This window comes from Pyrgilauda ruficollis, unplaced genomic scaffold (genome assembly GCF_017590135.1).
Source record: "Pyrgilauda ruficollis isolate IOZ18807 unplaced genomic scaffold, ASM1759013v1 scaffold24, whole genome shotgun sequence".
In the NCBI taxonomy this organism is placed as follows: domain Eukaryota; kingdom Metazoa; phylum Chordata; class Aves; order Passeriformes; family Passeridae; genus Pyrgilauda; species Pyrgilauda ruficollis.
In genome coordinates, this window is record NW_024523648.1 from 12080092 (window position 1) to 12093489 (window position 13398).

Genomic DNA, 13398 nt, shown 5'->3' on the forward strand with positions numbered 1-13398 from the left:
GGACAAAGAATGTCTGGATGGCTTGACCAAGAAGCAAATACTGATTCCAACTGCACAAAGCTGTTTCTTTTAAGTGTAAATAAATAGTTCAGTAGGTCCTACACTGCCAGCATCATTCTGGCATGATGGAAAGGAGAAAAAGGATCCAGATGAAAAATTTCCTTAGCAACTCAAGAGGGCAAAAATTTATTCTTTCCATGACAAGTTTCTCTCTGACCCAGATGACTGTTTTAGGCATGCTATTCAATCTGCTTTTAATATTTTCTTTTTGCAGGTGTTGTATGATTTCTGACTGAAGACTGAACCCGTACTAAAGCTCTCTTACAGCAAGGGATGTAAAGGATGCTCCTCAGGCCAAGGTATATGCACACTCTATAGCCTGTAGCACTCACTAGGACATATGTGAAAAGAATGAAGTGGCTTGTCATGAAGGAGATGCATTTACAGAGCTGTCAGCAGAATGGCATGTCAGCAGAAATACAGAAGCCTTACAGCTCTATTAGAAGTCTTAAATGCACCAAGCCCAAATCTGCTGATACATACACCTGTTTTGCTCCTCTGACAGCAGATGTGGGTAGGCAGGAAGAGGGTCAAAACCTTGCCTAGCACAGGGCTTTCCAGTCTGACTCCACTGAGTTAGCACAGAGCACATAACACTATGGCAAACAAATCCTCTCCTGCCATTTGAATTTGTAGTATTACATCTCTCCAGATTGTGGAATCATACTGTTGTGTTAGCAGTCATCTCTCTTTTAAACAGCTCTAGCTGAGAGCCAGATTCTGAACACATTAGACAGTCCTTCCTACAAAGAAGCAAATCACAGATTGTTCACACTGACTCCAGCCCAGGGATGCTCTCCCACATGGGTCTGTAACTCTTTTCAGTTTCATTAGCAGTGAGCTACTGCTTGCAGAAGCAGCACAGCTGTTTGCAGAGTTTTTTTGAAGTTCATAGTGTGCTCCCATTTCTTTAATTAGCTGAAAAAACATTACCCAAGCCTATTCTGAACACTTATTTATTTACCTGTTACTCTTCTGCACCTTTACTCTGGAGGCAGGAGACTTACTCACATGTTATTTAGTCCCATTGCCTCAAGGCAGTTTTTTCCCCTTTCAGAAAGGATCACGTTTCATCAGCTACCAGAACTCATCACCCTCACTATCAGCAAAATTAACATGGACTGCAGCAATTAATTCAAGACCTACGTAATACATGCAACTGACTGTAGAAGTGAATGATTACCCAGGTATAGCTTGCTGAGCACTTCCAGAATGTGAAAAATTTCTTACCCATGTTTGTTCAATGAATGTAGTTATTGTTCCATGCTCTAAATACCATACAAAAAGACTAAACAGGTCCCAAAAATGACAAGTTACTTATTGATAAACATAATCTAATTTTCTTGCAACTTTGTAGTGACTTTGGCAAAATTATGAAAGTGCTTTGCACTGTGGTATGTACCTCGACTATCTTGAAGAGAATTGAAAAAACAGAAACTTTTCCCCCCAATAACAAAAGATTTACGTTTAAATGAATCACACCAATGGTTATGAATTTCAATAATTTAATGCTAACCAAAAGTACAAAGTGTGAAATCAGTGTCTCATTTATATTGGTCTAAGAAAAGAATCTAGAGAAAGTGTTTATACTGCAGCAGATTTCAGTATTAGCACCTTAAAGACAAGTTTTGAAGTGATAAAAAAGTATAGAAAACACTGGTATGGTACTAGGTACAAACATAAAACAACATGTTTTCAAATTTCTACCTTTGAAGAAAAGTTACTAAAAAAATGCATTAAAAACAAGTTGTTCAGGTGTTCACAGTTTGAGTGGAGATGGAATCAAGTGCTGGAATAGAAAAGAGAAGAATGAACAAGGCAATTATAATGCGAGTCCAAAGGCACTGACAATACAGTACATGGTCTTATTCTCCCATCTCACAGTGCAGGTTCCTGCAAATACAAAAATAAGGGTTTCAGAAACAGAAGGAAGTTGAAGTGATTACCTGCATGCCTCTATATGCATTTTTATACTTGTTTCCTTTAAGAATCTTAATAATGAGGCTTTCACAACAGCCAAGCATTTAATGTACAGCCCAGATAGCATCACAGCCAAATGGAAAAAATACCTAACAGTATGCTATTACTCCAAAACTACAGACCTGGGGGGGAAGTATGCTGCCTAGTCTTAAAGAGACTGGGATTAAGCTGCTAGCTGGAAAATCCAAGGGTTGTTTTCCTTACCATCACTGGAGTTGTCCCAGAAGCAAGAGCTTGCTGTATGTAGTCCAGCACCATTCTTTTGCATAATCACACAGGTCACTGTGTAGAGAAGTAGTAGAGAAGCTGTGATTAATTTCTCACTAACATTAACTAACAGCTAGGTCCATTTTTGCTCAACTTAGCACACACATATACAAACATAAGCAAACATGCAGACTTGTGAGCAGTTCACAGATAGGGTTCTTCCTAAGATCTTCCCCCACCCCGTGCCTACTGGTGCACTTGCCTGTCCCAGCTTTCAGAGAAAAAGGGAAGCTGAGCTCACCGATGTACTTGAAGGGCTTCCCCAGCTTTGTGAGCTGGCTCAGGGTTTGTTCCACCACGCTTGTTGTCCACTGGTTCACTTTGCTGTGCTGGTAGGCATTGCCACCGATAGCACCCTCTATGGCCTGCGGGGGACAAAGAGGTGAAGCAGCTGCACTGCTGTCAGCTGCAAGGCACACATTAACCCTTTCCAACATGGACCCATACCCACTGAAAAATCCTAAATACTGCTGGTCCACACTGGCTGGTGGAAGTGTTTTCAATTATTAAAAACATGCAGGTCAGCATCTGAGCCAGGCATAGAAGAAATTATCACAGATCCCACCCTCTGTTCATTTTGTGATATTTAAGATTATTTGTAAAGTCCTACAGCCATAGTTATGAAAAGGGCCCTGTATTTAAACAGTCCTGAAGAGAATTTAAAAGGCACAGTAGTGCAATAGCTCATTCACGCATATTCTTCTATGGAAATTAAATTCCAGTTTTAGAGCAGAATCATTTTTGGGAGACAAACCCCCAGACTAAAACAGGAGACCCAGGTAGTTGCGGGTTACTAACAGAACATAAGCCTCCAGCCAAATAATCCATTTCACTTATGAGGATAGTTTCTCTTTTAAGATATAAATAAAAGTACACTAAACCTACATGTTTTTCATTGGCACATTTTTTCATCACAGAAATTATTTTAAAAATAACCACAAAATTGGATTCAGAAGAGACAGGAGCATGTATGATAGCATGTGTATTCAATTTACAAAGTTTGGCCAAAACAGTTGTTTTGCAACAACAAAAAGACTGCACTAGTCTACAAGAGGAATTCCAAATCCTGCTAGAAATTTTCTAGACAGAAAATTCATGTTTCTTAGCAACAAGAATGTTCAATCATTCCAAACAAACAAGAATTCACTTTGGAGAAAAGCATCTTGAAAGAACACAGTAACACGTATATGCAGACAGTCTACAAAAAACACCTGTATTTTACTAAACATAAAATCTATTTTTATGGTGTTTAACATAAAACATCCCCCTAGAAATTCTAAAAGGGATGCACTGCAACCAGAGAGGAGTGTATGATGTTACTTGGTTTTGCAATATATATCACAGCTAAAGCTTGGTATCATTTCTGCTGAAGTCCACTGGTTAAATCCACAGTTACCTGTACTTTGATAGCAGCCTATCAAGGAATCTATTACATATCAGTTATCACATTTTACTGAATGCCTTTTAGTACACAGCACACAACATATGAAATTTCCACACCAGCAAAGTGAAAATGTTTCAATTACCTCTTTAATGATGCTGCTGACTTCATCAACAAGAAAGGAAGCCTACAGAAGAAAAAGAAGAATTTTAAATAATGAGTGGATACATTCTTCTGCTTATGATATTCAAGCTCTGTTAACACCATGCACTAGAAATTTAATTTATCCCTGTCAGATTTCTGGCAAGTCAAAAGACACCAAGTCTGCCTTTATTTGCATATATACGTACTCTAGCTCCTTCAGCCCAGTCAAGTGAGCCTTCTTAGAAAAGTAATGAAAAGTAAGAGATGAACTAATATTGGCTGGCCTTTTGAGTCAAGAAAGCTTTCAAATTTTTACTTGGAAGCTTTTTAAAATAACATGTATGGCACTTGTGTTCACATGTATTCCCCTTTCCCAACAAGCACTAATGTCTGCACATCACAGTGGGCTCACGGACATAACCTCAGCTGGCAGTCAAATGGAACTGACATCTCCAGGGCATCCATGTGGACAAGATATCACTTGAGAGCTGAAGGAAAAACTGTCTTGACAGTCTCAGCCTAGGCAAAGAAAGCTGACCCTTGGAAACCAAAGGGGAAATGTAGCTCACTGGACCTTCAGGGAGCAGAGATTAAGCACGTGGAATCAGACAGCAAAGGCCCCAGCGTTTTGCTGATCTTAAAACTACCACCCATTTACATGTATGGTTAGTAGTTTATGTTTTCTTGTTTTATTCCCTCTGCTCCTCTGCCTCCCATGTCAGGGGGTTAGAACAAGCTGCCCCCTCTGCTGGGGCAGCCACTCCCAGGGCCAGGGAGCACTGACGGCGGACCCGCGCTGCAGCAGCGACCCTCACCCCACCCTGCCACTGCTGGTGTCTCACAGCCTCACCTCGCAAACCAGGACAAAAGAAAGCACATAAAGGCAAACTGAGAGCAAGGATGTCAAGATGAACCTAACCAGGTGTCAGCTGTTGACTGGATTGTCCCTGGGAGGTCAGTCAGCCTCCCCAGCTGATAGAAATAAACAACAGTGTCATTCACGTGGGGAGGCAGGACGCAGTTACACCAGTCTAGCCAGCCTCAATGACTTGTGACATTCAGAAAGATGAGAGAGGTTGATCATTCTCCATGACAGAAGGAACAGCGCATCCTGGGAGACAAGCTGGCAGTTCCTTTTCTGTACCTATCTAGAAGTATAATTCAACATTTTAAAAAGCTTTTATGTGCTGTGGCAAATTGCTTTTTATTTTCAGCTTCTTGACTTGCATTTAATTCAACACGCCTCATTTATTTTCATGGTCCTGCATTTTACAGGTGCTTCCATTTTAAGGTGCACCAGTGTATTTAACCAAGTAAGAGCTACAATTATCAAAAAACACTCTCTCCCTTAACACTTACCACAGAGCTTAAGAGTACGCATGGCAGACATGCTATGCTGGCAGACATGAAGACTGCTGTCAAGCAAGATGATAAACCACATACAGTTTTCTTCTTCACAAAACTTGCTCAGAAATGCCTTTGGGTGAGTACAAACATGGTTCACACCAAAGTAAAATGACTTAAATTCAACCCAAGTGCTCAAAGATATTTTGATATCTAATTTGCACTGAAACAATAGAGAGATCTGAGAATTCACTTCTAGGGCTGATGTTACTTTTCCACCGTCTTCCTTTCTTGGAATGACAAAAAAGAACAAATTTCTGATATCGAGATTTGGGATATATTGCTATAACTGGACCATGAAATAGCACAACACTACCCGTTTCATCATTATGTCATCTTTTAATAAGAAAATTTTAATAAGAAAACATTTCCTTATGACATCTTTTAGTAAGCTGACATAAGAACTTTTTTGTATTAAAAAATAAAGGAGGAAGGAATCGGTTACTTTGCAGTTCCCCTGCTGTACCTCTCTGGCACAAAGCATGCAGATAATGTTTCCAACCCCTTGTTTAAAAGGGCTGCTCCCAGGCAACACATGCAAACTGCAGAGCAGTACTAGAGCCTTCAGTAATTCTGAACAGGCTTTTGAAAACAGCTGTAAGAATTATGTCCAAGTATGTTAATTATAGATTTTTAAAGAAGCCAAACAGTCTGTGACTGCAACACAGGCCAGGCCCTGCGGTGAGGGACAAGCCTGACACACCTTCGCCCCTCTCGTTGCTTCGCTGCTGTGTCACATCTCAGGGACACTGAGATGATAACAGTGTCACAGCTCAGTGACAGGTCGCTCTGCAAAAGCAGCTCTGGCTGCTTCCCCCTCCTTAGCGGGGGGACATCAGGGGGTCATTTGGCACGATAATTGAGACCTTTGATTTATCCCACTCCGTATCCTGTGGGTGGGGTGTGAAGCCCCACCGGTGCGCCTGTACGAGGCAGACGAGAGGCTTGGACTCCTCTTTCCGCACACAAACAGCCCGCTCGAGTTCTGCCCTGGCCCAAACAGCAGCGGCCACCCTCCCACCACGGCACTCGGCTCCTCCTGCGGGGCCAGCCCGAGGCCACCGCAGCCCGCACGCCTTTTCCCCGAGGGACCTGCAGCGGCAGAGGCCAGAGCCGAGGAGCCCAGTGAACACCCGGCCAGGAGCCGGCTGCCGGGGGCGGCAGAACAAAGGCTGGGCCCGTCTGCCGCCGGGGCCGGGACACGCGGCTCCACCCTGGGGGAGGGCGACAGGGATGGCGGCGGGGGACGCCGAGGGGTGGGATCCGGGGCGGACGGGCACTGCCTGAGACCCTCCGCTGGCCCTGAAAGGAGACGCCAGGCGGGAAGCTGTACTCCGCCTGTTCCCCATCCCGTTACCTCCTCTGCCGTCTGGAACTCGTCCATCTTCCCGGCGGAGACCCTCACACCGACCCCGGCACCGCCCCCGCGCCGCTGCGCCCCTCGCCGGCCGCCGCTCGCACTGCGCCTGCGCGCCAACGCCCGCCGCGGCCGGGCTCGGCCCGGCGCCCTCCAAGATGGCGCTGTTGCCACAGCGACAGCGGCCGGGAGGCAGGCGGGAGATGGCGCGCGGCGGGGCGGCTGTGCTGCTGTCACACGTCCCAAAGCCTGTGGCTGAGAGAGGCATGGGAGCCGCTTGTCACGGCTGTGCTTTTCGTACCGATAACTTGGCATTCGTGTACAGTCATCCAAGAGGTGCTTCCCTGGGAAGTCCTTCCCTTGGAGGTCCTCATCTGCTCCCCAAGGAGGGAAGGAGGATCTCCTTCTTGTTTCTGGAAGCAGCTTAAAAAGAAGGCCTAGGTCATAAACTGAAAAATTTTTAAAGTAGAAAAACTCCCCCTGTCTTTCCGTTGTATTCCCCCCTCGCCCAGCCGGAGGGGAGTGACAGGGTGGCTTTGGTGGGCATCTGACATCCAGACAGGGTCAGCCCACCACAGAAGAATATCTGAATTCTTAGAGTTCTAAGCAGATTCCATGATTTTTAGCAGACATAGCAAGAACCAGGAGAATGAAATTAAAGGGCACCCTTGTCACACTCCCGGATGTTGTGTGTGTGCAGTGTTTACAGGTTGTCCAAATCTCTGATGCTACCAGCCCCTGAGAGCTGCTCCAGGCTGTGGGAGGTGCTGCTCGGGCTCAGAGGGGCCTGGATGGACTGCAGAAAGAGTCTGGATGGAGGAAGAAATAACTTACACGGGACAAGTGCAAAGGGCTGTGTGGAGGCAGGAATAACCAGCTCTACAAGTGCAGGACCAGCTCACTCAGTAGCTGTTCCATAGACACGTGGAGTAGGGAGGTATTTAGATACAATTTATCTCAATTTCTCCTACTTCGCTGTTTAAAAAATAAAAAAAAATAAAAAAAAAAAAAAAAAAAGGAAAAAATTAAAAAGGTACATAGAGCCTGGAAGCAGTATTCCTATTACCCTCTCTGCAGTAAGACTGCACAAGGAATGCCATGTCCAGTTTTGGGCATTATATTTCAAGAAGGTTGAGGGAGTTACAGCTCCAGGGCCTGAGTGTACTGACTGAGCAGTTTTGGTCCTGTCTCCAGTCCTGTGTCAGGCTCTGCCTCCTGTTTCTCCTGAAAAAGGAGACCCTGAGCAGCCACCTCACTTTGGGGCTCTGTGGGCAGCACCAGCTCCACTCGCTTTGGAGGGATACAGAGGGACTGTGGCTGGGTGCTGAGCACATCCTCAGCCCCATTCCAAGTCTTGTGCTTGCTGCTTCCCAAAAACAGAGACAAAAAGGTGAGGACTATGGGAAGAGTGAACAAGTGGTGCTTGATTGCACAAAAGCATAAATGGCTGTATATTTGGTTATATTCTTAGCATGTATAAAATACTGCAGCAGTTTTCCAGGTTCAGGGATGAGAAGGAAAAATACAATGAATTAAATATGTGGCAATTAAGGCTTTGATGAAATATTAGGTGGGAGCTGGTAGTAGGGTTAATGTTCCTCAGCCTGGATTTGAGGTGCAATTAATCTGTTACTGTGGGTAGTTAGAATCCTCAGCTTACTTTTGGCATCGCATTCAGTTCAAGTTTTGCCTAAAATCAAGACCCAAATTATCCAAATATGGTGCATAGCTTTATGCCCCACTAACAGCTGCTTTCTCTTCCACGATGCAGTTGAAGAAGTTGATTAAACTTGACATACACAGGTGGAAATGTTTGAACCTATTTAGCTTGATGAGGTTATAAAAATGCAGGCTCTTCAACTTTGCCATGTGTGTAGAATTGCTGTGCTTGGAAATCATGGCTCTTAAAACACCTGAAACAGTTAAGAAGGGCTTTTGTGTGGTACGGAACAAGAAAGGAGCTCGAGCTGTAAGAGTAACCTGTTTTTTTTTTTTTTTCTCCAGACTTAGAAATAATTGGGATATAATTTTGAACTTCATTACCCACACTTAATTCTGTGATAGACTTGACAGAGAGTATCCAATCTGAATAATGTTTTAACTTTCAGTTGTTACCTGAGATCAGATTTGCAGTTGTGAGGTGACTTTCTTCTTTTTCTTGCAGATGCATAAAAACTGAATTCTCTTGGATTTTTATCTTTGCTAATTGCTTTATCTTATAGACCTAAGTAGAAAACTGTTTTGTTTTCAGGAAAGAGCTGTTTGGTAGAAACCAAACTTTCTGTGCATGTCCTGGAGACGTTGAGGTTAGAAGTGTTTTCATGTTTATGGTGTCAGAAAAAGAAATATGTATAAGTCAAAGCCACTTCTCTTCCTATGTGTGGCTTGAACACTGAGCGTATTTTGATGTATCAGTCAGCTCTTGTAGTCTCTTGTGTTCAGTCTGTTTTTAATGTTAGAAAAACAAATATCTTTGCTTGTTGCTGGTAACAAAACCAGAGACCTGGCAAAAGCTGTTGTAACACTGGAGCTCTTTGTTGAGTGCATTTGCTTTCAGCTGTTTTGGGGTGCTCCTCTAAACATCCATCAGTGGTTTTGGTGCCCAAAGGAAGGAAAGGGGGTGGAGGACAGCCCCCATTTTTCTTTAAGGAGAGATAATTAAATAGTAAGACTGCTTTTCAGCTTTATAAGCAGTTTACTTCCTGGTGAGTCTCTTTGATGGCTGCTGAAGAGGTAAGGGCATCATTTTACTCTATTCTGTATGATCACACAGGGGGATGCTTATGCTTTTTTATTTACTGGTAGGTTTTTTTTCAAGTTGGAAACAGTTTAATGGAAAAAAACAGACCTGCAACTTAATTGTTTGTGTTGAGTTTAGTTATTTGGTTTTATATGTACTCTGAATTCTGGGGTGGGATGTTATTAATATCACAGACTTAATTTTGGTAAAGCATTATCAAAAAACTTAATAATTTTCACATACATGTGTAGGAATGTGAAAGCTAAACTGTTGTAGTCTGGTAGTACAAAATAACACCTGTAATTTTCTTAGCTAAGAATTATTTATGTGATTGGTCTCAGCAGAACAGAAAATAGCCACAAATTGCAGTAGCTTTTGAGACTGGTTTTACTCTAAAGCTTCTTAATCTGTCCCTCACTACTGATGTGTCACAGCCATCTTCTGGGTTAATGGATAAAGTAATCCAATTATGTCAAGTAAATGAAAACTGTGACTTTAGAAGATCTGTTAATTTATAATTATTTAATTGCCATCGTTTTGCTGATGCTTAAGGATCTGAAAGGAGATCAATAATACATTACTTGTAAAATTGCTTTGAGGAAAAGCTTGCTAAGCTAGTCATTTTTAAGTTTAAAAGCTTAGAAAAGAAGCTGTTTTTGCAAACTTAATCTAGTGTAAGGTAGGCTTTTCCCTTGATCTTCAGTAAGAGAACTACATACTAGTTTATCCTGATAGAAAAAAAACATGTTTTTTTGAGGTTATACTCTGTGCATGCATGAATCTCTCTTGAAAAGTGTAGCCACATTCATCATCCCTTCTCCCTTACAGTGGCTTTGGGATTTCTTATGATATTTTCAAGAAGTTACTGATCTGTCTGCAGAGTGCCTGACCCTGCATTAATTTAAATACAAAATGTAATAATAAATAATGATAAATATATAGTTTAAGAAATGCTTGAACAGACTCTTTTTGTGAACATTGTGGTTGCTAAAGAGGTTGCTGCTACTTTTGGTTTTACGCAGAAGATGCTCAGCTTTGAGGTTAGCAGACTGTATAAAGCAGCTCGCTGGATTCAATGCATGAACATGAAAGGAGGGCATCTCTGAAGGTTTATGAGGTTTTCTTCCTGTCAAACAGTGTCATTGCTGAAAGCACTTCTTTATTACTGCCAAAAATCTACTCTATTGCAGACAGCTTTGGTGTAAGAGAAAAGTTCTTGTTTCACAATGGTAGAGAACTTTTCAGTCCATTTTGAACACCTCTGTGAAATAATTACAAGTTCAAGTTTGTTGTCGGGCCAAGGATTATCTCTCATTTTGAGGGTTGTAATACTTCTATAGTATTTTATTTATTCTTAAAGCTACCTCATCATTCAGCTAGATTTTTTAAAAAAGAATTTGAAGGAGACATCAGATAGCAACTCTTTCTGGCCTTGCTTAACTGCAGGTGTTGCTCTTTGTAACTGTTTTACTGTGGCACGTTCTTAATAGCTCTGTAAGACATTCATGTATTTTCTATAAGATCACCAGAGCAGAGTTTTATTGGATCCACTTAGTATTGACTGTCATGCACTTGCTAGCTTTTACTGATGTTTTAGTGGGATTTTCTGGTGGTGTTCTAGATACTCCTGCAATTTTACGAGTTTATGACAAATGTAGCTTACACTGTAATGGATGTTTTGGTGTCCTGTGTAGGGCAGAGACACCAGAGTTTGTACTGGCTCCTCTTTAGGAGGAGCCTTTGGATTATTTTGACTTAAACTGAGTTGATGGTTTTAAACATGTTCATCAGTCCCAAGAGGTATTCATAAGGTAAAAGATGAAAGCAAGTGAAGGATGCAGGGGCCTTTGAAAATTACATATATTGTGTAAAAAAAAAAATTGCTCAGGCTTTATATGTTTCAAATGAGTAATTTCCTGTGAAATTGCAGTTTGTAAGGAAATAGGCATAATCATGTTTTATCTCTGTCTCTTTTGTTTCCACAGGAAACCAATCTTTTTTTTTTTTCTTGAACACAAGCTTCTGTGAAATGCTTTGTCCTTTTAGTGTCTCTTGAAGGGTTTAATGAAAAAAACCCATAGACAAATGGAATGTTTATGTATACATATTATCACCCTCTGCTTTTTCTGGTGGAAAATTAAGTAACTTAATTGGGGCAAGCTGCATGTAAAGTAATTCCCTTCACTGACAAAAATGCATTGTCACTATCTGAAGTTTTAGTGGGTTCTTTTTGTGGCTTGGCTGTTTGTTTTAAATTTAAAACTTAGTGTTTGAAAATAATGATCCAGCAATGCAGGTGGTTGGTCAGATTCTCAGCTGAGGTCCATCAATAACTGCTTTAGGAAAGTTTTGCCCTCTGTCCCGATGTCTACACCTGCCTAGAGTCTGACTGTGTGTATCTACTTCAGGTTATATCTGGAACACTTAAGCCAGTTTTCATATACACAGCTTTAATATTGGTGTACTATAAGTGGATTTGGTTTAGATTTCTAGTAATAGGCACTAAATGTAATATTGAAGATTAATGTGGTGTGTGAGTTGGTTTAGGTTGAATAATCATATTCTTTCATGACTTTGCTGCCAAGTATATTAAAATCACTTTATATTTTAGTGGAGTTTTGCAAAAGTGAAGGTCACAGAATATATACAAACTACAGCTGTGATTCTGTTTCAACTTTATACTTGCATATATTTGTACTTTATCAGTTTGGGACCAAAATCATTAGTGCACTGAGCTGCAAATAGTCTATATCTGAACTTTTTAGTGTCTCTGTGTATTAGCAAAGATAATGGCATTATTTGGTATCAAACTGTTTATGTAGACTTAACAGGCCCAGGTAATTGATGGAAGTGACTTAGAGGTCTTTTCTTTTTTTCCTCTTAGTCTTGTGATGACTTTTCAACAAAATGAGATTATAAAGGGATGTTTTTTCTCAAAAATTTTGTCTCAAGCAGTATGACAGTCATGGGACCTGTAGGTCTGTATTCAAAACTAACTTAAGCTTTTTTTATTGGTTCTTCTATGTTGACTGTAAAAAAAAATAAAGGAATGTGCCTGAGTTCTACAGACAGTATGTTGAGCCTCTCTGAAGAACAGGGCTGTCTTAAAACCTCTCCTATGTCTGAATTACTGCATGAAAGTTTTGAGTATAACAAAATGTGTCCTTCACATTAGTTGAAATGTTTGGTGGGGCTTTTTTTTTCCCCCCTTAGGCCCAGAAATCCCAAATCTACAAGACCAAATAAAGAAACCCGAACCATTTCTGCCACTGCTTTACATCATCTCTTGACAAATTGTCCCTCCATCTGGTGCCAGTTCAAGCCCTACCTGGAACATTGCTGCAAGCTCTCATCTCTTTTGGAATCGCTTTCAGTGGAGAAAAGGAAGTTAAAGGACATGTGAAAAAGTCAAGACTGCTGTGACCTTGATAACTGTTCATATTTCCTGTGTGGCAGAGGCACTTAAATGATTATCTGTATGAAGACAGACAAGGTTATTTTTCTTTTCAAGGGTATGACACAGTGAAACACATCAAGTAGGAGAACAGGCATTTAGGAAACACCCAGACCAGCACTCTGGATGTAGTGGAACCCATAGAACAGGAGTCTACAAAACAAGTGAAATCGTGAAATTTGGCAAAAATGGCCTGTGAATTTAATCTGAACTTCCTTAAGGAATTAGAACGAGAGGCTGTTCTGGAAGTCCTGTACCGTGACCAGATGGTGAGAAAAACAGAGGAGGAAAGAATAAGGTATCTGCTGTTCCTCTATTCATGTTTTCTGTTGTTTGGTTTGGTTTTTTCCCTTCTGAATTACTCTTCTTCCACTTTGTTGTCCTAAATGTACTCCCCTTTTAACTTCTTGTTACCTAATGCCTTTGTATTCTCTGGGAAATCCAAGATTATCCAGAGCCTCTTGTTTTTGCTATTCTATTGACTCTACACTAAAGATCAGCAAATCCTGTTCACTGAATAATGTACTTGGTGAATTTTACTTCCAGCTTCCATAGAAAGTTCAGTTGCTGGCTGCATTTTTTCTGTGAAGGCTTGATGGCATTCTCATCAT

At 41.3% G+C, this 13398-nt stretch overlaps 2 protein-coding genes across 3 annotated transcripts in view; one reads left to right on the forward strand and one right to left on the reverse strand.

The window, feature by feature from the left end:
* Positions 1-1551: 1551 nt before the first annotated feature.
* On the reverse strand, positions 1552-6705 carry DYNLT1 (dynein light chain Tctex-type 1). The gene is made up of 5 exons (XM_041469894.1): positions 6594-6705; positions 3834-3875; positions 2549-2672; positions 2245-2322; positions 1552-1953 (listed from the first exon to the last, which is right to left on the reverse strand). Exons 1-5 carry the CDS (start codon positions 6618-6620, stop codon positions 1883-1885), a joined length of 342 nt encoding a protein of 113 aa, XP_041325828.1. The 5' UTR covers positions 6621-6705; the 3' UTR covers positions 1552-1882.
* A 2369-nt stretch (positions 6706-9074) lies between these two features.
* The window catches only part of SYTL3 (synaptotagmin like 3), a 33711-nt gene continuing 29387 nt past the window's right edge, over positions 9075-13398 (forward strand). The window contains exons 1-2 of one of the 2 annotated variants that reach the window (XM_041469943.1): positions 9075-9326; positions 12547-13085. In XM_041469943.1, the coding sequence (XP_041325877.1) occupies positions 12976-13085 (110 nt within the window). In that variant the 5' untranslated portion in view covers positions 9075-9326; positions 12547-12975. The remainder of the gene's footprint in view (positions 9327-12546; positions 13086-13398) is intronic. The other variant, XM_041469944.1, reaches the window with a different exon arrangement.